General features: G+C 43.4%; 2 protein-coding genes across 8 annotated transcripts in view; both read left to right on the plus strand.

Annotated features, from left to right (window-relative positions):
• The first annotated feature begins 6475 nt into the window (after window positions 1–6475).
• leap2 (liver-expressed antimicrobial peptide 2) lies at window positions 6476–18206 on the plus strand. The gene is made up of 3 exons (XM_078211646.1): window positions 6476–6628; window positions 12594–12745; window positions 16070–18206. The coding sequence occupies exons 1-3, from the start codon at window positions 6560–6562 to the stop codon at window positions 16104–16106; spliced, it is 258 nt and encodes an 85-aa protein (XP_078067772.1). The 5' UTR covers window positions 6476–6559; the 3' UTR covers window positions 16107–18206.
• A 5353-nt stretch (window positions 18207–23559) lies between these two features.
• The window catches only part of phka1a (phosphorylase kinase, alpha 1a (muscle)), a 94290-nt gene continuing 93827 nt past the window's right edge, over window positions 23560–24022 (plus strand). For all 7 annotated transcript variants that reach the window (XM_078211659.1, XM_078211660.1, XM_078211661.1 and 4 more), the window contains exon 1: window positions 23560–23948. In XM_078211659.1, coding sequence (XP_078067785.1) covers window positions 23871–23948 — 78 coding nt within the window. In that variant the 5' untranslated portion in view covers window positions 23560–23870. The remainder of the gene's footprint in view (window positions 23949–24022) is intronic.

The following is a 24022-nucleotide window of genomic DNA, read 5'->3' on the forward strand; positions in this document are numbered from 1 at the left end:
CAGTTACACCTCACCATTATGCCTTTGTGTGTAATTAATTCAAAGGTTCTGAATAAATATATGTCATTTTGGCTTGGTTGCCACTAACTTTCTGTGGGATCCTGGAAGTGAACTTGTTGTCTCAACTGTAAAGGCAGCATGGTGATACAGTGGTTAGCACTGCTGCCTCACAGCGCCAGAGACCCAGGTTTGATTCCCGGCTTGGGTCACTGTCTGTGTGGAGTTTGCATGTTCTCCCCGAGTCTGCATGGGTTTCCTCTGGGTGCTCTGGTTTCCTCCCACAGTCCAAAAGACGTGCCGGTTAGGTGCATTGGTCATGCTAAATTCTTCCTCAGTGTACCCGAACAGGTGCCGGAGTGTGGGAACTAGGGGATTTTCACAGTAATTTCATTGCAGTGTTAACGTAGGCCTACTTGTGACACTAATAAATAAACTGAAAACTAAACTTTACAGTTCTGTACTGACATTACTATTAGGCACATTGGTTATCTTCACTTGCAGTTTTAAAAGGTACTCTCTGCTTTCTGAGAGAGTAGAGTGGGTAAGAGTAGGTAGATTGGTACACGCTGGTCTGTCAAACATAAACTCTGGCAATGATGGAATAGTTGCACTTAAAGGTGACATTCTCAGATATAACATTGCAATGTGTGGATCTTGTTTGGTCAGTCTACATTTGAGAATTATGGATTTCACTATTATTAAATATGCCCCTCTGGACTAAGGATGCATAAAGCATCACAATGTCGGCTTGATAACTTGAACACCAGGAGCTCTTTATTTAATGTGTGCACTGATTCACAATCATGTCTAAGACTGCCCAACAAGGTCCCACACTGGGAGGAGCTAATTGCCCAGGGGTCACCTGCCCACATTCTTAAAAGGGCAGTCTGCACTCCGAACCCCAACATATAATATACATACATCACAACTATGTAAATCATTCATTCAGTTAGATCTAGTGTAATGAGGAGAAGTGGTGTGATCGTTACCTACTTCTCACATATATCCTGAAGTGGCCTGAAATTGCGGACTGTTATTTGTAATAATCTCTCACCGAATAAACTGAAAATAGCACTTGGTGTGAGTGCGACAGCTGTGCTGCTGTTTTGCACAACTGTCAAATGATGGGCTACTTGGTAAAGTAGTCGATGATTACAGTGAAGTGTGACTTGACTTCAATGTCTTTGTTCTTTTTTTATTCATTCGTGCGATATGTGTGTCGCTGGCTGGACAGCATTTATTGCCCATCCCAAGTTGCCCTTGAGAAGGTGGTGGTGAGCTGCCCTCTTGAAACACTAATGCAACTGAGTGGTCTGCTAGACCAGGGCAGTTTAGAGTCAACCACGTTGCTGTGACTATGGAATCACATGTAGGCCAGACCATGTAAAGACGGCAGATTTCCTTCCCTAAAAGACATTAGTGAATCAGATGGAATTTTCTGACAATTGACAACGGTTTCATGGTCATCAGTAGATTCTTAATTCCAGACGTTTTATTGAATTCAAATTCCACCGTCTGCCATGGCAGGATTCGAACCCGGTCTGCAGAACATTAGCTGAGTTTCTGGATTAATAGTCTAGTGGTAATACCACTAGACCATCACCTCTCAGCTCATTCCAGCTAATAGACTGTGAATCTTTTTGTAGAATCTATGCCTATGTGTGAGCGATGATGTTGTTGAAAAATATCAGGTCACAAAGATTCAAGTATGATGACCTGCCTGGAAGATGCCTAACTTACCCTGATAAGGCCAAGTTGGTCTCACCCATTTGATTTGAATCAGTCCATACTTCAATGATAGTTCTCCAATTTCTGCCATTTCTTTCTTGCAGCTTTGGATAGTCAGATGCTCTTTTCTACAGTAGAAAAGTCAAGTACTAAGGGACATAGGTATAAGATGCGTGGGGAAAAGTTTGGAGGAGATGTGCGAGGCAGGTTTTTTACACAGAGGGTGGTGAATGTCTGGAACGCGTTGCCCGAGGTAGTACATTCTTCAAAATGTACCAGACCAATTGTTGGACTTGCATTTGCCTGTAATGTTGCAGCTCCCTTGAAACTGCTAGTTTTGTCAAAAATAAAACCTGGATATTTCATATTAGTTTGTGAACTGAGGTGATAGGAGCTGTTTCAGAGGTCAGTCTGCTGTGTGGTGTCTGACTAATTCCATGGCCCTAACTCTCCGGTCTTGCACGCCCCACTGCCATTGCCAGCGAGAACGGAGAATTTGGAGGTCAACAAAATTTCTGTTCATAGCATCGGGACCGGAAAATCCCAGCTGCAGGTGAGATCGGAGAATCTGACCCCATGTGTTATCACTAGTGTGAGATCAGAGAATCCGACCCCATGAGTTATTACTAGTGTGAGGTCATGGAATGCTGGTAGACTTGCAATCATCTGGCCTTCAGTCTCCACAATGTCACATATCTGTGAACACCCAAGAGGATTGATTGTACTTGCTCTCCAGAACTATGGAACCTGCACATGGCGTTAGTAAACCATTTTATGCTGAGAGCTTCACTGCAATTGATTTCGCCATGGCCTTGAATGTCGATGGATATGTGTCTTTTAGAACTCGCAGAGACAGTATGTTTGCACTTTCCCCTGTGTCAATCTTGGCCAGTAAAAAGTAGTTAGTTACTTACTTACTTAGGGCAGATAATTTGAATCTTGATAAACACTTCGGATAGTGTGATGGTATCTGTGTTTCCCATGAGATTGATGACACGAAACATGTGTTCACCGCTCTTTGTCCCATCATGCACATCATCATCAGTTTCTGGTTTATCAATCACCTCATGTATATGTTTCTGACAGGATACTGGATGGTCATTCTCATTGATTGAAGTATCCATTGTGTACAGTCTGTTTGGATCAGTGCACGGCTCTTTGTAGCTGCATCATAGAATCATAGTATCATAGAAACCCTACAGTGCAGAGGGAGGCCATTCGGCCCATCCAGTCTGCACCGACAACAATCCCACCCCAGGCCCCATCCCCACAACCCCACACATCTACCCCGCCAATCCCCACAACCTACACATCCCGGGACACAAGGGGCAATTCAGCATGGCCAATCAACCTAACCCACACATCCTTGGACTTTGCTCTAGTGCATGCCTCTGCCGATTGCCCTTCCTGCCACAGGGTCGCACAGTGGCACAGTGGTTAGCACTGCTGCCTCACAGCTTCAGGGACCTGGGTTCAATTCCTGGCTCGGGTCACTGTCTGTGTGGAGTTTGCACATGCTCCCCGTGTCTGTGTGGGTTTCCTCCGGGTACTCTAGTTTCTTCCCACAGTCCAAAGATGTGCGGGTTAGGCCGACTGGCCATGGTAAATTGCCCCCAGTGTCCTGGGATGCATAGGCCGGAGGGATCAGCGGGGCAAATGTGTGGGGCTGCAGGGGCGGGACCCGGGTGGAACCGTTGTCGGTGCAGACTCGACGGGCCAAATAATCTCCCTCTGCAATTGGAAATGCAAAAGGAGGCTATTCTTTGGAAAGCTGGGCATTTCCTTGGTTCATGCAGAGGACCACACCTTCCTATGTCCTGTTAAACTTAGATGTTCTGGTAAGTGCATCAACATTTGGAGTTGTGGTTATGACCTGTAAGTCTCATCGACTTGCAAGGATTGCTTTGTACTTGTTTCCATCCTTGTGTAATCTCTCAATGCTATACCTTTTGGGCTTGTTTAGCAGATCTTTCTGGAAAGGTCCCATGGGAATGAATTCAACTAACCTAACAATAGACTGTTAGTTCTACATCTGAAAGTCACAGTACGTACCCTTTTCTCTGCATCTGCTGACATGTCGATGACCTGTAGGCTGTTGTCAAAATGACATGAATTCTAGTCGATGAATGTGGAAGTTTAGTGAGTCGGAACCTGTCTTTCAATGTTGTGCATCTTTTGGGGATCCTTTAGGTCTTCTGCTGTTAATCCTGACATGTTGAGCCTGTGTAGACCTTCATTCCCAATTACTAGGTGAATTTCTATGGCTTATTTTTCTGGTTCAGACACACCTGAAATCACATCATGAAACTACAGCTCTGAATGCTGTCAAAACATTTTGGGGGGAGATTTTCCTAAAAATATTCTAAATGCCGAATTTGCGTAAAACTGGACTAACTCTTGCTGTTTTTTTTAGCAGGATTTTCAAAATGAATCTCGCAGCCTCTGAGCATTGCAGAGTGCCCTAGCAGGATTCACTCTGAAAATCAGGGACGTGGCCCATTCTCGCTGGAGAGGCTGGCAGCATAGCGCTGAGCAGGCCACTGCGCATACTCCGATCTGTCAGCGCTCAATCGCTGGCCAGCTCCACAGCTCTGCTTTGCTGCCCCTCTGACCCACCCCCACCCGTTTGCTGGCCTTCCCGACCTGTCCGGGCAGCCCCAATGTCCCCAACACCCAGCTGCCAGCTCCGATCCCCCGGCAGTCCCAACCTTCCTTACCCCTCACCCAGATAGCCAATCTCAATCACCCCTTCCCTCCCTTTGCCTGCGATTTCGATTGCAGAGTGGCAGCGGGACCGCCCCCCCACCCCACCCCACAGATCGCTCCCTATAGACTCCACCCAATAGGTCCCATCCCCTCTGGCCCCGCCCCTTGGCACTGCCTGATGGCATTGCTAGTTTGCTCCTTGGGCGGTGTCAGGGGCCCAGGTTGATATTGCCAGGCTGGCACTGTCCAGGAGGCACTGCCCTAACCCTGGACCTCCTGGGGGGGCCTCCATGGCCTCTGTTCACTCCAGCCAGGTCGACCGCCAGTTCCCCGTTCATGGAAAGCTGTTGTTAACCCTGCTGGAGTGAAACACTCCTGAAGGGGCGGGAGGGCCTAGCGAGCCCAGAGACTTCAATTCTGGGCCCACTGACTTCAGAGACCTGGGCCTGCGAATGAAATTGAAATTGAAATATTTAAATCAGCTCCGCACCGATTTCTGGCGCGGAACTGATTATTCCAAAAAACCTTCAGCGGAGATGCACGGAGGCTGTGGCGCCCAGCGGGGAGCCCGCTAAATGGGCTAATGTCTCCTGGTCCGTTGCCCCACTAGAGCAGTGCTGGGAGAATCACACTCTTTGGATTTGATAGAAGATCATTTGCATTCCAATTCAAACTTTTAGACATCCTGACAGTATCCCACTGACCTTCCTTCTCCTTGAATGAGTGTCACTGTAGCCACTTTCTCATGCTTTTCTGAAGCTCTGCCTGTTATAATCCCAACCCCTTCTGGCCAGATTCTTATGACATTTTTGTTTATTTTTTTTGTCTGACCCTCTCTCTTGCCATTGATCTAGTCCCTATGTTGATGACTTGGCTTTTCCCCACTGAGCTAGCCTGGTGCTGGTCCTCTTGATGCCGTTCCCCACTCACTGAATTGGATCTGTCTGTTTAACCAGCTCATCACTTGAGCATAGTGTCTTCCGACACTTTCAGATGTTGTGACCTTTCTGCAGTACAACCAAAATATCAAGGGTCATCTCATGCCTAATAGCATGATCCAAAACTGTTCACCATGTCTTACCTGTATTGAATATTGCTGCCAAGCTCAGCATTATGTGTGGGCGGGATTCTCTGGCCGCGCTCTCCCCAAAGCTGGAAAATTTTGCCCAAGGTCAACGGACCTATGCATAGGTGTGGTATAATGACATAAAAGCACCAATCACTCATAAGGGATTGGGTAAACATGTTGTGGGTTCATTTATTAATTCTAGGTACATGCAAACACATATACATGGACAGAAAGCTTGTTGACATCAGAGCTGCAGAGCTGTGTGTACTTTTGTTTTAAATCAGAAGTGAAAATAAAACTTAATCCCATGACACACTTCCTTCTCATGATGTCATGCTGCACTTCCTTAAAGACATATTACGACAATACCATACACTGACAGGAAAATGTGTGTGCATGTGAAAGGTTAAGGCAGGTTGGAGGCTGGTTTTGCACCCCTCCATAATGGAATAGTTTTGAATAGACAAGCAGCATTTACTCAAGGCTACATTCCCTCAATAGGTGTCAGCAAACAACACATTTTGGTGCGGGGAGGGGTGCAGTAGATTTGCTACCATTTTGGGAGGAACTTACTTTTTTTCCTGCATTTATCCCAAAGGACATGAGGGGGAAAATATTGTATACTCCCAGTTCTGAAGTATTTGATTTTTTAAAGTTTAAAGTTTATTAATTAGTGTCACAAGTGGGCTTACATTAACACTGCAATGAAGGTATGGTGAAAATCCCCTCGTTGCCACACCCCGGCGCCTTCTCAGTTCGATTTGTGAATGTATCTGCCATTCCCAGTTAATTAATAAAACTGACAACGTTTTCACCAGAGTCCAGTCTTGCATTTTTTTGTTCCCTCTTGTTTGAGGAATGACTCATATGTGGTTCATTGCTAAAAGATAATCTTTAAAGTTGCCAAATACTTGGCAAATAATCTGATGCAAGAGCCAATCTGTGCAGATACTGAGAGGTACTGAACAGTCGCTGTCCTTGAGAACTCTACTTATAGAGCCAGACTAGATCCCGCAACCTGCAAACTTCACAACATTTGCCTGACAGGTTTGAAAGATGGAAGCTACAGGTTGGAGAACAGGACTAATGATTGTATGTGTTACTTTATTGGCCTTATGTTCTCAGGTGAGTGAGATTGTTAATCTGATCTGGGCACTTGCAAAATTACAAAAGGTGATTACATATGATAGATGTTTTGACAAAATTCCTTCTTGGGTGGCACAGTGGTTAGCACTGTTGCCTGACAGCGTTAGGGACCCGGGTTCAATTCCAGCTTTGGGTGTCTCCCCGTGTCTACATGGGTTTCCTCCGGGTGTTCCGCTTTCCTTCCTCATTGCAAAGATGCGCAGGTTAGGTGGATTGGCATGCTAAATTACCCCTTAGTGTCCCAAGATGTGTAGATTGGATGAATTAGTCATGGGAAATGTTTGGGTTTATGAGGATAGGGCGGGATTAGGGCCTGGGTGAAATGCTCTGTTGGAGAGTCGGTGCAGACTCTTTGGGCCAAATGGCCTCTTCTGCACTGTAGGAATTCTATGATTCTATGATTTCTGCTTACATAGGTTTCTTTATTTTGGGAAGGAACATGTAAAATCATTGAAGAAAGCACAGGGCAGACATACTGAAGTTGAATCTAAATTCATATTCATTAGTAATGTGTTGTCTTGTTGATAATGTTAAATATTTGAACAGGTCCGATACAAATCTTCTTCATATTTCAAAACAACACCAATTTTAAGAGGTGGAAGTATTTATTTTGAAATCATTAACTGCTCACATGCCAACCAGGTGCATCCAGCAGTTAAAATAATGGGTAGAATTTTCATGCAGCTTGTCCTGAACATTCTGTATAACTTTTAAACCCTAGAGAAATTCCTGAAAAACAGAATACTGCTTCAGTGACACCTAAGAATTAAGAGATCCCTCTGGAAAATCTATCCCAATTACCCAAAATAGTAAAGATAAGAGTTTAATACAACCAATGCTCTAAAAATGGCACATTGAGTAAGTTAGTTGACTAACTAATTCACTCATCAACTATTGCTTTTAAAGGAATGTTGGTTATTCCTTTGGGGTTCTATGCCACATAGATGAACATTGATAGAGAGGCTTGCCTATTCCTTGCTCATTTCTGTTCTAAGATGTATTCTTGTTATAAATTCAGAACTACTGGAGACATCTCATTGAGCTCAGTACTCCTTTAAGTGGTCTATTTTTTATGAAAGATGATTCTCCCAAGGACCTAATATTAACTCATTCAAAAGCCATTCACTTACACAGAGTTAAAACCAGGCCCTGACTCTTCTACATCAACCAGTGCAATAGTAGGACCACAAGGTGTAGTAATGAACTTCACTTATGATCTGCATCAGATTTTCATGGTTTCCGCCTGTGTATTCTTTAATTGAAGGTGCACTTGACTAACACAAATGTGATGCAGTTATTCAAAATGTAAACTATTTTAATCCATGGTAAATTAAACATATAGGACAAAGAAAGCCATTTGGAACAATTGTACAAGATTGATTTATGTACTGTGACAAAGATAAAGAACAGAAGTGCCTGCCAGCTCACTCATATGATTCAACTTAAAGGAACAATCTCTCGGTATCCTATTTTTTAACACCAAGCTATTAGTTGTCAACCTGAATGGTCAGACATTTTAATACATTGGCCATAGTTGGTCTCTGAGAGAAACATCATTCCATCCAGCATATTCATTACTTTTTGTCTGCCTACAGACCCATTACCCTGTGCAGGACTCAGGATAACTACTTTCAGGAAAGCTTTTACCCAAAACATGCTAAACTTTGCTCTTGTCCAGGCCTTTAGTGTGAAAGATTGGTCAAAGAATTCTGAACTCTGAACATTGGCTCAGGGTTCCATAGACCTACAGGGGGAAATTTACTCTGTCTCCATGTAGTAAGATTGGTAATGAGTTCTTTATAAAAGCATTTAAAATTTTCATGCAAAATCATCGACATGAATTCTTCCAGGTTAGTGCTTTAAATTCCTTTGGATCACTAACTCTGTGAGTGTTACACATTCCTTAATTAGTCTGACTGGGTTTGATTTGTACACAAAGACCCCAGTATTTATAGGAAGTGGAGAGAAAATAAAGCTGCTTAAAGTGTTCAACAAATTTAACGTGTTTAACACAATCTAATGGCAGGACCTTTTTAAGATTTATTTTTTCCATTTCCCACATAGCAGCTGGCCAAACTGGTATGCTGGTCGGCTGCTGGGCAGGCAAACCAGTGCCAGGAGGACACAGCCAGGTAGATATGGGAATGGTCCCCAGTAATCTGGAGGAGGAGGGACCAGCGATTGGTTTTGAGTGTGATGTGCGTTATCACACACGAGGCTTGAGATGCTCAGGAAATAAAGGCTTTTATTTGCTGTAACAACGAAGCTACTAATTATATACACGATCCCAGACTGAGGGGTCCCAGACAGAGCAGAGACCTTTATACCTCTCCCAGGAGGCGGGGCCCGACTGGGATGTACCACAATAACTATAATACAAGGTGTAACAGCCCAACCCTAACCCCAACAGCAACAAGTAGAACAACCCATCCCTAACCCCAACAGCAACATATATACATACTTGTAGTACTGGCCAGACCCTGGCTCAGTACTATCTAGTGGGAACCAACGATGGTTCACCACAGAGTGTGGTGGGGAAAGATGGTGATCGTGGTAAGGAGAGAGAGAGAGGCTGACATTGGCAGAGGGGAGGCCGAAGTTTTCCTAAGGAGCAGGATCGGGACACTTCTTCTCCTCTTGGCCTACAAATGTGTTAAAAGGCCATTTAACAGGGGAGACAGAAGCGTAGTGATAATCCAGAGGCATGTGTTCAAATTCTACCAGGGCAGCTGATGGAATTTAAATTTAATAATAAATCTGGAATATAAAGCTTGTGTCAGGAATGACAATTATCATCGTTCAAAAAAATTCTGGTTCATTAGTGTGCTGAAAGGTAGGAAATCTGCCATCCTTACCCAGTCTAATCTATGACTCCATGTGGACAGCAATGGCTGACTCTTACCTACCGCTGAAATGGCCTAAATGGTACTCATTTCAAGGGCAAAATTCAGGCCTAATGTCCACACGTCATGAAATAATTTTTTGAAAACTGCTTGAGCTAGCAATTCCCTTTTGCTACCAGGTTTTTTGAGCTCTGGCAAACTGGCGTGGCAACTGTTAAATACAATTCAGGCTCCCAACTGCATAATGGAAGCTTGATTTGAATATGTTAGTATTTGAAGATAAATATGAACCTCTCCCCCAAGTCAAACAGTTTTAAGCTACAAAACTACTGAGGCATAGAATCGTAGAGGTTTGCAGCATGGAAACGGGTTCTTCGGCCCAACGTGTCCCTGCCGCCCTTTTTTTAAACCCCCCCAAGCTCAGCCCAATTGCCCACATACTCTCATAGCCCTCCATACCCATCTTGCTCATGTAACTATCTAAACGCTTTTTAAAAGACAAAATTGTATCCGCCTCTACTACCCCCTCTGGCAGATTGTTCCAGACACACTTGCATCTGTGTGAAAAAATTGTCCCTCTGGACCCTTTTGTAACTCTCACCTCTCACCTTAAACCTATGCCCTCTAGTTTTAGACTCCCCAACCTTTGGGAAAAGATATTGATTATCTGGCTGATCTGTGCCCCTCATTATTTTATAGACCTCTATAAGATCATCCCTCATCCTCCTACGCTCCAGAGAAAAGAGTCCCAGTCTATCCAGCCTCTCCTTACAACTCAAACCGTCAAATCCCAGTAGCATCCTAGTAAATCTTTTCTACACTCTTTCTAGTTTAATAATATCCTTTCTATAACAGGGTGACCAGAACTGTACACAATACTCCAAGTGTGGCCTTACCAATGTCTTGTACAACTTCAACAAGACGTCCCAACTCCTGTCTTCAATGTTCTGACCAATGAAACCAAGCATGCTGAATGCCTTCTTCACCACTCTGTCCACCTGTGACTCCACCTTCAAGGAGCTATGAACCTGTACCCTCAGATCTCTTTGTTCTGTAACTCTACCCAATGCCCTACCATTAACTGAGTAAGTCCTGCCCTGGTTCGATCTACCAAAATGCATCACCTCGCAATTATCTAAATTAAACTCCATCTGCCATTCGTCAGCCCACTGGCTCAATTGACCAAGATCTCATTGCAATCCGAGATAACCTTCTCACAGTCCACGATGCCACCAATCTTGGTGTCATCTGCAAACTTACTAACCATGCCTCCTATATTCTCATCCAAATCATTAATATAAATGACAAATAACAATGGACCCAGCACTGATCCCTATGACACATCGCTGGTCACAGGCCTCCAGTTTCAAAAACAACCCTCTACAACCACTCTCTGGCTTCTGTCATCAATGTCATCAATCACATTTCCACTCCATCTGACGAAGGAGCAGCGCTCCGAAAGCTTATGGTATTTGCTACCAAATAAACCTGTTGGACTTTAACCTGGTGTTGTGAGACTTCTTATTCTGTCATCAAGCCAATTTTGTATCCATTTAGCTACCTCACCCTGTATCCTGTGAGATTTAATCTTATGCAACAACCAACCATGCGGTACCTTGTCAAAGGCCTTGCTAAAGTCCATGTAGACAACATCAACTGCACTGCCCTTATCTACCTTCTGGGTTACTCCTTCAAATGGGATAATCAAGGGGTAACCACTGCTGTGTAGTAGTGGTAGGGATGTGTGCAATGGGTTGAGGACACTTATCCTGTTGTAAAGTTTTGAACCTCTGCATAATCCTCTCCTGCCCATTGTGTAGGAGTTAATATTGAGGTGCAAAGTCTTTGTGAAGAATTACTCAAAAGATCTTTAGCATTCAGTGTATGTAAATAACTGAACTATTTGGTCCTTCCTAATGTTTTCCGCACTCTACTTTTCTGCCATCCAGTTACTCCATGTAACATTAATGTGAAGAGGATAAGAACATAAGAACATTCAAAATAGGAACAGGACCTTATTGCTTATCGATAACATCATGGCTGAACTTCTCCAGCAAGTCCACCTTCCTAATATCCCGTGTTTAGGTACCTGGAGAAGCCTGGGAGCCAGATTTATGACAGCCAAAGAATGTAGTTCAGTGTGGTCATGTGCTGCTTGTTGCACAACCTCACAAGCCACAGATGCCTATACAGAGCAAAGGCAAGGCTGTAGCAGGGAAGAGAGAGCTGGAGATGTCAGAGATAAGTTGATTGCTCAGAGCCTCAGTTGATGTGTTCATTGCACTCAAATGTATGTAGATTCACCCTAGCACCCTGGACTTTACCTGTCCTCACCCTGCAGTGAAGATCATTGAACCAATTATCTATATATAGGACACCCTGACAATGCAAACTCCCAATTTGCTATGAAAAAACATTGTAAACTGCAAGTTGGGAAATAGCAAGTTTGTTAATTCTTCAGACAATAACCTTAACAATGTGGATGACACGGTGGCACAGTGGTTACCACTGTTGCATCAGAGCATCAGGGACCCAGGTTCAATTCTGGCCCCGGCTGACTGTCTGTGTGGAGTTTGCACGTTCTCCCCGTGTCTGCGTGGGTTTCCTCTGGGTACTCTGGCTTCCTCCCACACTCCAAAAATGTGCGGGCTAGGTGGATTGTCCATGCTAAATTGTCCCTTTGTATCAGGGGGTTTTGCAGGGTAGATACGTGGGTTTACAGGGATAGGACTGAGTGTGATTGTGGTGGTGTAAACTCAAATGGGCCGAATGGCCTCCTTCTGCACTGTAGGGATTCTGTCATCCGTTGTCAGCCCATAGTCCCTTATTTCAATGTTGTTTTAATATTACTATTCCAAAGTGGTTCCTCTCCAGTGACTTCAGCACAGCTGCTAGGTTGCTCAAATGAGAAACCTTGAAATGCTTACAGTCACCCTTTTGTTCATCTCCTGGTCTTTTTTTAAAGTTCTTGTGCCTTTTAAAGTATTGTAACTCAGCTGAATTAATTCATATGCAGGTATTGATTATGAACTTAATGTTTATTTGTGAGTATATTTTTATTTTTCTATTTAGCAATTATTTTGCATTTTTCAAAATTCTAGTTGGATTCAAAGCCCATCCAGAAGGAAGCCTTTCAGATATCTCCTCTTAGACGTGTTTATCGGAACACCCCTTTCTGGAGGATGGTCAGTGGCAGTAAACCCATTCAAGCCTACTGTCAACACAACTATGAGTGTAGCACAAAATTCTGCAGGTACTGCCAGTGTAAGATAGTTATGTTGGGGACAAATAACTGCCTGTGCATAATCCTGTGTAATTGCCAATATCTCCAATCCAGTTCACACCCTACATGTGGTATATCAGCTCAGGCACCAAATGCAGCATAATAACATCAAACATCCTACTCCACATGCACAGTCAAGGTTTGATTTTTGATCCAAGTGATGGGCTGGAAGGAGGAAATGGTGAGAAAAAAGTAGGGGGTGGGGTGCCCATCATTTTTCCACTGCCATGCATTTTACCAGTGGCAGAGAAAGTGGAGAACAATCTCCCACTCTGAAGTCAATTAAGCCACCTAAATGGCCAATTAGGAGAGTTTCTTCCTGCCACTGCTGACATTTTACAATAGGCAGGTGGGCTAGAGTGGCCATTGATGGAGGTCAAGAATATCTGACACCCACCTTTCTTGATCCATGACACGGAAGGAATTCACTTGGCACTAACCTGGATGCCAGGATGAATCTGGTGAACTGGTCTGCTGAGCAGTGAACTATGTGGCTCCTGACCTGGATCTAATCTGGTTATCAATTCAAGTATGTAAGATGGATACTACAACTGAGAACCAGGCCAAATATAGAAGGTTCAGAGGGGAATTGGAAAGGCAAATAAGACAAGCAGAGAGAATTGCAGAGGCACTGGCCATCATTTTCCAAACTTCCTTAGACTTGAGTCAGAGGACTGGAGAATTACAAATGTTATACTCCTGTTCAAAAATGGTAACGATAAGTGCAGCAACTACAGACCAATCAGTTCAACCTCAATGAAAGTTAGAGTTAATAAAATAAAAGGGACAAGAGCAACATGGATACAAAATTGTTTGACTGACAGGAAACAAAGAATAGTGGTGAATGGTTGTTTTTTAGACTGGAGGAAGGTTTACATTGGAGTTTCTCAGGGATCAGTTTAAGACTCCTCTTCTTTCTGATATATGTTAATGACCAAAATCTTCCTGTACACGGCACAAATTTAAAGTTTGTGGTTGACAGAAAACTTGTGAGTATTGTGAATCATGAGGAAGATAGTGTAGATTAGAAATTCAAAAGGATATAGGCAGGTTGGCAGAATGGGCAAACAAGTGGTAGACGTAATTTAATACAGAGAAGTGTGAAATGATTCATTTTGGTGGGAAGAACACAAAAGACAAAATTAAATAAAGGGTATACTTCTAAAGAGGGTGCAAGAGCAGAGGGTCCTGGGTGTATATGTACATAAATCATTGAAGGTGGCAGGACAGGTTGAGGGAGTGGTTAATAGAAGATTTGGCATCCTATGCTTTTTCAATAAGGGCATAGATTACTAAAGCAAGGAAGTTATGTTAAACCTATATAAACCACTGGTTTGGCCTCAACTGGAGCACATCCACACTTTAGGAAGGATGTGAAGACAATGCAGAAAAGATTTAAAAGAATGGTTCCAGGGATGAGGAACTTCAGTTATGTGAATAGATTGGAGCAGAGAAGATTGAGAAAAAGGAAGTCAACGGTGCTATTTCTGATAGAGGTATTCAAAATCATGAGGGGTCTGGCAGAGTAGATAGGGAGAAACTGTTCTCATTGATGAAAGGATTGCGAATGAGAGGGCACAGATTTAAGGTAATCGGCAAAAGAAGCAATGGCAACATGAGGAATAATGTTTACACACAGTGAGTGGTTAAAATCTGGAACATCTGAGAGTGCAGTGGAAGCAAGGTCAATTGAAGCTTTCAAATAGGCATTGGATAATGATTTGGAAATGAAAAATTTACTAGGCAATGGGGAAAAGGCGGGGGAGTGGTACCAAGTGAAGAAAGTATGGACATGATGGGCTATCTGGCCTCCTTCAGTGCTGTAATTATTCTGTAATTTTATGATCTTTTGAATAACAACCCTCCCTACCACAAAGCAGGTCATAACCTAACCTTTTGGTTAGAACTTGGTACCTGGAGTGGAAATGTTACACACGGAGAAAATGTTTGATGATCGAATTTGATCACTCTCTTAGTATGTGGAATCTTCAGTCTCAATCTTTGTATTTTAAACCTTTTACCTCTCTGAGTGTAAATGGCACAATAGTGTCACATACAAGAGTTTTGTGTTGTATGTTTATGGCTACTATGTCTTGAATTGTAACTGGAAGATTGTTGCATACTTTAGAGGGAACATATTTTCAGCCATTTAATTTGGGTTAGGTTCCAAACCAGGTCCCAGATGCAAAAAACTCACAGGGCTGAATTTTGGTGACTGAGTAAGAGAAGCTCAGGGGAAAATTAACCCTTATGTCTAGCCTAATGTATTATCTGGAGTACTGACTCCCAAATAACTTCCATGGGACAGTCTCCAGCTTTAGTAAAAAGGGATTTTGTTATCGATATCTAATCAGCTAAATACAGATTTCCAAATTACATTCAGTACTCTTAGTATTAACATAAAAAACAACTAGGAACTTTTACATTGAAGTTTTGGATTGATCTCCTTAATAAATTATAGAAATAGCACCATTGACTTCTTTTTCCTGTGGCCATTCCCAATAAAACAAGTGGTATGACAGTGCTGTTTGTATCAACGATTCATCACATATTGAGTCTTGGTTGAAACCATGGGACAGAAGTACCAATGGAGATTGGGTGTTTCCTCACCTTTAATTGTTTTTATTCATTTCCCGGTTTTCTCATTTTCTTTCCTGTTCATAAGGTATTGATATCCTAGGGCACAGCACCAGTTATGTGGTACCTCAACTGTTTGGTCAGTGTTCATATTTGAACTTCACGTTGGCAGGACATTTCATTAAAGTAGCTAAAACTAATCCTGTCCTTAACTGTTGTCTGAATTCTTGGCACAATGTTGTGTTTTAAATATGCACTTGACCAAATAGAAATATATTTAATTTGTCTTTAATTTAATGAGACAAATCAATATATTTCTATTTGGTCAAGTGTACTGCAATTCCTTTGATGACTTTTTAAATTAATTTATTTTCTCAGTGTGACAAAAATACAATATAGTTTAATAGCATTAACTGGATCTAAGCTATTGCAAAGACATAAAGAGCCTTAGCCTCTTTCGTGTACATAATCTCTGACTTAAGAGTACTAAGAGTTTCCAAGTATGTTGTGTGAAATTTCAGTTGGGAATGTGCATTGCTAATGGAAATAAGGAGTAAGGATATCTTAGGAATTGAAACAAAAAAAACTTTGACGGTCTCTTTGATCAGCAAGATATGATTTTGGAATACGCTAAGACTTTACTAAAGATTTGCATTGATTGAACAGATATGATTATTTGACATTGTAAAGCAAATTGCATTATTCTGTTTTTCACAGAGATGGGCATTGCACACATTCAAAATTTGTATCCTGAAAAGTCATCCGAGTATGTCATCCATCAAGACAAACCGCATTAAACAAACTGAATGAGGTGCTGATCCAGGATGAAACCTATATTTAGGAATCTTACTTACTCTCCTTTTCCTTTTCATGCTTTTGTTCTGTAAGTAAAAGCATTGTTCACTCCTCCCATACCTCTTCCATTTTTAATTATTTCTATATGACGTTGTACGTCTCTTCTGTTTTGATCTCCCTATGAGAGACAATCAGTGTATTGCTGTTGTTGTTGTGACGTGACCAGTCTGCTTATGGATACAATATTAATATTAAGCATTTATTATTTTATTATAAAATGAATGAAAATTGAAAGAAAAGCATAACTATGCAAAATTGGAATCCAATCTTTTAGACTACTTGATATCCAAGTTGTCTGTGGGTATCCTGAACATGGCTCTGGTCAGTGCAGTTGGTTTGAATCCTTCCCTTTTACGTTAGGTTGAGTGTTCTAAGCCAGCCCAAATTAATGGAATGGGAGTTACCTGTCTCCGTTGGTTGTAAGAACTCAACTTGAAATGTATCTGTCATTCTTCTCCTGGTTCCTGGTGTGAGCTGGTTTTTAGAACAAAACTCCACAATCAGGAGGTCAATCAGCCTGGCTTTTCAATCCAGAATAAAATAAACTCACTTTTCCTATCCCTCCATCTAACTATCTCTTGAATATCTAAGGCATTTGCAATCATTTTTGTACATTGAAAACGATTCAAAGAGCATTTTTTGTATTAAGGAATATTTCCTGACAACTATCCTAAAATTTCCCTTCACTATTTTTACTCTTATCCTGGCTTATCTTGAAATAGTGTTTCCAATTAACCTCACCTACACTATTTATTAAAAATCAGGAGGTCTTGGGCACAGTGAGTAGCATCCCTACCTCTTAGTGTGAAGCTCTGGGTTCGGATCCCACCCTAGATCTTGATGGCCAAGGAAGGTGTGTTCATGTGGTCAACAGCTTAAGTGGGAATCTGCAAAATATTTCCTGCATGCCAATGGCAGTCAGTAAGAGTGGGAAAGATCCCTGGTCAGCCATGCTTGGTGTGGAGTGGCACCCCTCAAGCTATAAACCTCTGGTGACAGGCTAGCAACCTATTCCAGGTTAAAAGAAACAAATAAAAGTTTGCCTTGTGCACCACGAGGTGCAGGAAGAGAAACAACATTTAATATCTTGTATACTTCTAGAGTTATTTTGAAGTAGGCTTCTTTCAACTCTAAAGAGCTCCAGTTTGTCCATTCTTTCTTTGTAATTTAATCCACTGATGCTCTGCATCAGCTCCTCTCTGTGACACCATCATGACTTTCATGTGCTTTTTATTTCATGGTATCTAAAACACAGAACTGTAGGTGAGATCTGAAAAGGGCACTGTCCAGTGATATGCACTAATTGGAAGTGAGCTGGTGGTCAAGAAATATGGCTGATGATGGATTTCGAGAAATAATGTTATGATGGGGTGCTCTTAAGGGTTTGATATTACGATACAGTACATTTTTGTTCTGAAGTTGGTGGAAAGGCATATCACCAAAAAACATCAAGAGTTTTACTCTGTATTTAATGTATGCCATACCTGTTTTAGGAGTGCTTGATGGGGAAATACAAGAGGATCTTTACTTCGCCTCTGATCTTTGTAATACTTGAATTGGAAGTACTTGTAAACAATGGGTATAAAAAATGTTGTTTTGTTGAAATAAATTACATATTTACAGTGCTATTGTGCTTAAAATATTGAACTTAATAAGGGTCATCCGAACATAAAAAGAATCCTTGGTCCCTTTTCAGGTATTCCTTACAAAGAATGGAAGATTATAACGATCAGATTAAGGACAGCAATTGTTGGTATTTATTTTAGTATCTCAAAACCAAACAAATCGTTTATCATTTCAAATGAGCAGCCCTTCTATGTTGAAGACTCCAGAAGTACATCTGCATGTTCTGCAGAATGATATGTATACCTGCACCCAAACTACTTGCTCTGTATATAAAAATGTGTAACATAAAGTAAAATGCATGGTAACTGGAAGCATCAGAGAAACATTAGAAGTGACATTTATTAAAAAGCCCATTAAAAATATTTGAGCCTTTTTTTAATGCAAGTTTTCTTTTATGTCTTTTATCTCTATCTTCAGTTTGTTAGGCTGGGACACCTCTGTGGCCAAGGATCTGACTGATTTGTTGTTTTTAAAAAATTCTTTCATGGGATGTGAGCATCACTAGCAAGGTCAACATTTGTTATGCTTCAGTAGTTGCCCTTGAGAAGCTGGTGGTGAGCCACCTTGATTCATTGCAGTTCTATTTCACTAGACAGCCATTCAGACCTGCCAGAGTTGGCTGTTGTGAAAAATAATTCTCTATTCCCACATTTCCTTACTCACTGTATGAAGAGACCTCAGTGCTTTGAGTTTCACTATTCACCAGGAATCCATCTTTTTGTTATAGTAATTGTTGTTATGTAAGAAAATATTCTCACCCCTGAAAAGTTGAGAATACTGACAATTGAACCAACCTGGCACAAGTTAAGAGACAGAGTGGCAAAGAGGGTGCTCAGTAGAGTGCATACCTCCGTCACACTGTGTTAACATTATTAAAATTACACAACTCTTTGCTGAAGCTTTTTCCTGCTTTGTAACTTTGTAACTATGAAGCTGAAAAAAGAATTTTTTTTTATTGAAAGCTTCCATTTCACAATGGCACAAGACCAATCCACACAACCTGCTCTGAAGACTTTGCTCACATTTTGTGGCAAATTGGACAATAGCAGTTGAGGCAATCCACAACATTCTATAAAAAAGTCAATGTGCCCTGTGAGGTGGCCGTCCCTTTAAGGGTCACATGACCTGGGAAACCAAACAGGAACCAGGTTGGGGGTTTACACCGGTAAGCAGGGGTTTCTGTTCCAGAGCCATCTTGGCAGCTGGCTGCAGCCACGAGGCTGTAAGCCTTGGTATAGCCTTTACCTGTAAATAAACATGTTGTTTTTCCCTTAACTGGTGAACAAGAATGATTACTTTAGCAATGAGGGTAAAAGCCTCAAACTGTGAGCATACAGTTTACATTGAAGTTGAGACAAAGAACAGTAATTACAAAATGCTCCTATTTGAATGGATAGATTCTGTTGATGCCTCCATGGAGGACTGGACACCGTACACAGAGCATTTTGGCCAATACTTTCAGGCCAACAAAATAGAGGAGAAGGGGAAGAGAAAGGTAATTCTCCTGAGTGTGTGTGAGTTTACAATTTGATTTGCAGTTTCACAGCCCCAAGCATACCCAACTCCAAGTCATCCAGTGAGATCATTGAATTGGTAAAGTCACATTTTCATCCGAAACTATTGGTCATATTGCAGAGAGTTTAGTTTAATTCAAGAGGGAGAACCCAGGGCAAACTATTGTGACGTATATCACCGAGTTGAAACAAATCCAGGACCACTGCAACTTTGAATGATGTGCTATGGGACAGATTGGTCTGTGGGATGAATAATGAGGCTATTCAATGTAAGTTACTAGCAGAGACAGATATAAATTTTAAGTGAGCATTGGAGATAGTGCTGGCAATAGAGAATGCTGAAATGGGTGCACAAGAGTTACAAAGCACGCAAAATGGCGACATTCATCAGTTAGGGCAGGAACCTGCAGTCAGTATTGGCACCAACAATGAAGATTTAGTAGTAAAGTGGGAGTGAATTCTGCCACAAATAAACCAAGAAGATTGAGAAGAGGAAATTAAATGGTAAAGATTGAAGCAGGTTATTGTTGTTGGAGGCATCACTCCCCTGAATCCTGCAGGCATAAAGAGGCTGAATGTTTTCTTCTGTCACAGGAAAGGCCATTTAATGCATCAGTGCAAAAGCAAGTCTATCCAGCAGCCAATGATGTAGAGCATCACAAGTATATAATGCGGAAGAAGCTAGCACCAGCAATTTAGATGTTCATTCCCTGTTTAATGCGAAAGTAGGCAAGATAGCCCCCATTACTGTAATGCTCTTGGTAAATGGAAAAGCTCTTAAGATGAAAGTTGACACCGGGGCATCTGCCACTGTGATAGGTCAACATGTGTTTCAGTACTTGAGAGGAGCCTTGCCATTGAATTTAAAGAGTAACGTAGCAGAGTTAACAACTTACAAATAAGTAACAAATATAAAAATAATAGGCACAAGAACAGTACATGTAATCTATGGGCAGTAGTCTGCTCAGCTCTCAGAAACAACAGTACAGGTGAAGGTAAAAGGCTTCTGGGTCACAATTGGCTTCAGGAAATAAAGTTAAATTGGACCAAGATTTTCCAAGTCTGGGAAGGAGGCCTGCTTGAACTGATGAAGAATGGGGAAGTATTTTCAGTGATGAGTTAGGCAAGATAAAAGGCCTGGTGAAGATCTATGTGAACCCAAATGAAAGATCTGGATGACCCTTCATCAGAGCTCTGATGAAGGGTCATCCAGACTTGAAACATTGGCTCTATTCTCTCCCCACAGATGCTGTCAGACCTGCTGAGATTTTCCAGCATTTTCTGTTTTTGTAATGTTCTGGGGACCCTGGTTCATATCTCACCACAGCAGATGGTGGAATCTGAATTCAATAAAACATATCTGGAACTAAGAGTCTACTGATAACCATGAAACTATTGTCGATGATCAGAAAAACACATCTGGTTCACTAATGTCCTTTAGGGAAGGAAATCTGCTGTCCTTCCCTGGTCTGCCTACATCAGACTCCAGAGCCACAGTAATGTGGTTGACTCTCAACTGCCCCCTGAAATGGCCTAGCAAGCCACTCATTTGTATCAGTGTTTCAAGAAGGCAGCTCGTCACCACCTTTTCAAGAGCAACAAGGGATGGGCAATAAGTGCTGGCCAGCCAGCGACACTCATGTCCCATGAATGTGCCTAGAGAGATCATTACAGATAACAGCCCACAATTTCAAGCCATTTCAGGATATGTGTGAGAATTGGGTATTGATCACACCACTTCTTCTCATTATGCTCGATTTAACTGAATGAATGATTTAAATAATTGTGATGTATGTTGGGGTTTGGGGTGTGGACTGCCCCTTTAAGAATGTGGGCAGGTGACTCCTGGGCAATTAGCTCCTCCCAGTGTGGGACCCCATTGTTAGTATATTTCGATCCATTTAGAAAATGGGTGTGAACCTGTGATGCCTCTCCATATGGTTTTGGTGTGGTGTTGTCCCATCAGATGGATGACAGATCTGAAAGGCCAATAGGGTATGTCTTGGGAATCCTCTCAGAACCATCTCAGGAGTTGGCTGCAGGCACAAGGTTGCAAGCCTCTGTATAGCCTTTACCTGTAAATAAACATGTTTTTCCCTTAACTGATGGAGAAGCATTATTATACCCAGTCTTCCAAAGCTAACAAATCCTTTAAAAAATTCCAGGATTTGAAAGCAGATCCACATCTTCATCAAAAACTAACCAGTACCTCTTTGGGCCATATCCTATTTGTGTACCAAGTTTCGTTGAAATCCATCCATTAGATTTTGGGACATATTGTTTACAGCCAAACAAACTAAGAAACAGGGCAGAATATTGGGCTGAATTTGATTGTTTCTGACAGGGTAAGGGAGTTGGAATGGGAAATGGTCTCCACCATTTCCACATGTCAAATAAAACACAGGCTGGCTGGTGGGAATACTTGCAACATAGTCTCGTGGGGCGGGGATGCTCCGTGTCCAATCGAGCATCAAGGGCAGGAGAGGGGTTGGGCTGTGAACCAGAAGTCAGTTCCAGGCACCAATTCTCTCTCTCTCTCTCCTTAATTATGACATGCAGCTATGGTCCTATTTGGAAGTTTTTTCATCAGCCCTTGTGTCGTTTCCTGATACCTGTCGTAAATAATTCCCAATGTTTATTTCTCTCATGCTGCGAGCAAAAAATGGACTGGGCAATGAAAAATGGCAGTCAAATGGCTTTTTAAAAAGCTTGAATGCCTTCATTGAAGTACAGCTCCTCTCTCCAGAGATTTATTAACGTTGTTACTTTTTGTTGCAATCTCTCACAGCTCACATTCTCCCTCCTTTCAGTTCTGACAAAGAGCCAAAGCACTCTAAACATGAACTCTGCTTTCTCTCCTTACAGATGCTGCCAGACCTGCTGCGTTTTTCCAGCACTTTCTGTTTTTTATTCACCTTCTGTTCTTTGGGGGACTGGCAGGATGACATTGGATTGCTGACCCAATGTCCTTGCACCATAAGCCAGTGCGGAGGTGGGGGCAGCCACAGGGTGACCATTTCTAATGAAATAAGGGACACTTCAATCAGAGGTGTTAGTGTTGGTCACCATAAGGGCCAGGGGGAGATGATTTCTCAGGTCAGTGGAGACCCCCAGGCTCAGAATCCCACAGGCTGCCCTCGAACTCCGACAAAAGACATCCCTTAAGGGACTAACAGTCAAAATAAGGGAGAATAGGCCCGAAAATCCAGCCCATTCACTCCGCCCACCAGAAAACCGGCGGAGGGAAACATGAAGGAAGGCCCTTTGACGGTAAGTCCAACTTTTTGACAAAGACACACAAATCATCTGGCAAAATACCAAATAAAACGTCCGGCTACCCACCGCACCATGTACACAGGCCCATTAACCACGTCCATAAATTGTGCGCATGTGCGGTAGGCAGGAGCACCCCCTGGCGGTTGGCGCCGGTGAAGCGGTTATGGGGCGGGGTTTGTGAGGGGGCGGGGTTTGTGAGGGCGGGGCTTACGCGCGGAGTTTCTGGGGGCGTGGCGTGCATGTGGGCGGGGTTTGAGCGGCATCTGTGTCGGGGGAGGGGCTTGATTGTTCTCTGTGGGGACGGGTCTCGTGTGGCGCGACGGGGTTTTAACGGGGTTTTAATCTGGGTGGGCTGTGCGAGGACGGGATTTGACTAGCATTTACTGGGGCGGGGGGTGTGAGTGTGGTGGCGGCGTTTGAGGGGGCTTTAAGGGGACAGTTTGGTGGGGAGTAGTGTTCGAGGGGCCTCTATAGGGGCGGGTTCAATGTGGGGGTGGGGTTTGACTGGCATTCACGGGGCGGGGTTTGCGCATTTGGGGGCGGGGTCAGTGTGGGGGCGTGGTCAGTGGAGGCAGGGTTTGACTGGCGGCAGGGTTTGACTGGCATTCACGGGGGCGGGGTCTATGCGTATGGGGGTGGGGTCAGTGTAGGGGTGGGGTCAGTGTGGGGGTGGGGTCAGTGTAGGGGTGGGGTCAGTGTGGGGGCGGGGTCAGTGTGGAGGTAGCGTTTGACTGGCATTCTCGGGGCGGGGTTTGCGCATTTGGGGGCGGGGTCAGTGTGGGGGCCCGGGTTTGACTGGCATTCACGGGGGCGGGGTCTGTGCGTATGGGGGTGGAGTCAGTGTGGGGGCGGGGTCAGTGTGGGGGCAGTGTTTGACTGGCATTCGCGGGACGGGGTCAGTGTGGGTGCCCGGGTTTGACTGGCATTCACGGAGGCGGGGTTTGCGCGCTTGGGGGCGGGGTCAGTGTGGAAGCCGGGTTTGACTGGCATTCACGGAGGCGGGGTCAGCGCGTTTGGGGGCGGGGCTGCCATTCGCGAGATGCTGGCTGTTTCCCGAGCGCGGCATTGCAGGCAGGCCGGAGCGCCGGTGGCGGTTCGAGGTGACGTGGGCCGCTGGCAGGCTGGTTGCTAGGGGCGGAGACGCTGGGAGCTGGGCCCCGCCTCTGGGCCGGTGGCTGAGGTGAGGTTGCCCCCCTGTCCGCACTGCCCAAACAGCAACTCGGAGCGAGCCGCTCGCAGCTCCGAGGATGAGGAGCCGAAGTAATTCCGGGGTGAGGTTGGACTATTACGGGCGGCTGGTGAACAGCACTATCTTGTGTCACCAGGTGGGTATCAGATATACCATCCATTCACCTTGTCTTACCTGGTGCAGCTTGTCGGAACTACCACCGGCCGCATA

This window comes from Mustelus asterias, chromosome 4 (assembly GCF_964213995.1).
Source record: "Mustelus asterias chromosome 4, sMusAst1.hap1.1, whole genome shotgun sequence".
Taxonomy (NCBI): Eukaryota; Metazoa; Chordata; class Chondrichthyes; order Carcharhiniformes; family Triakidae; genus Mustelus; species Mustelus asterias.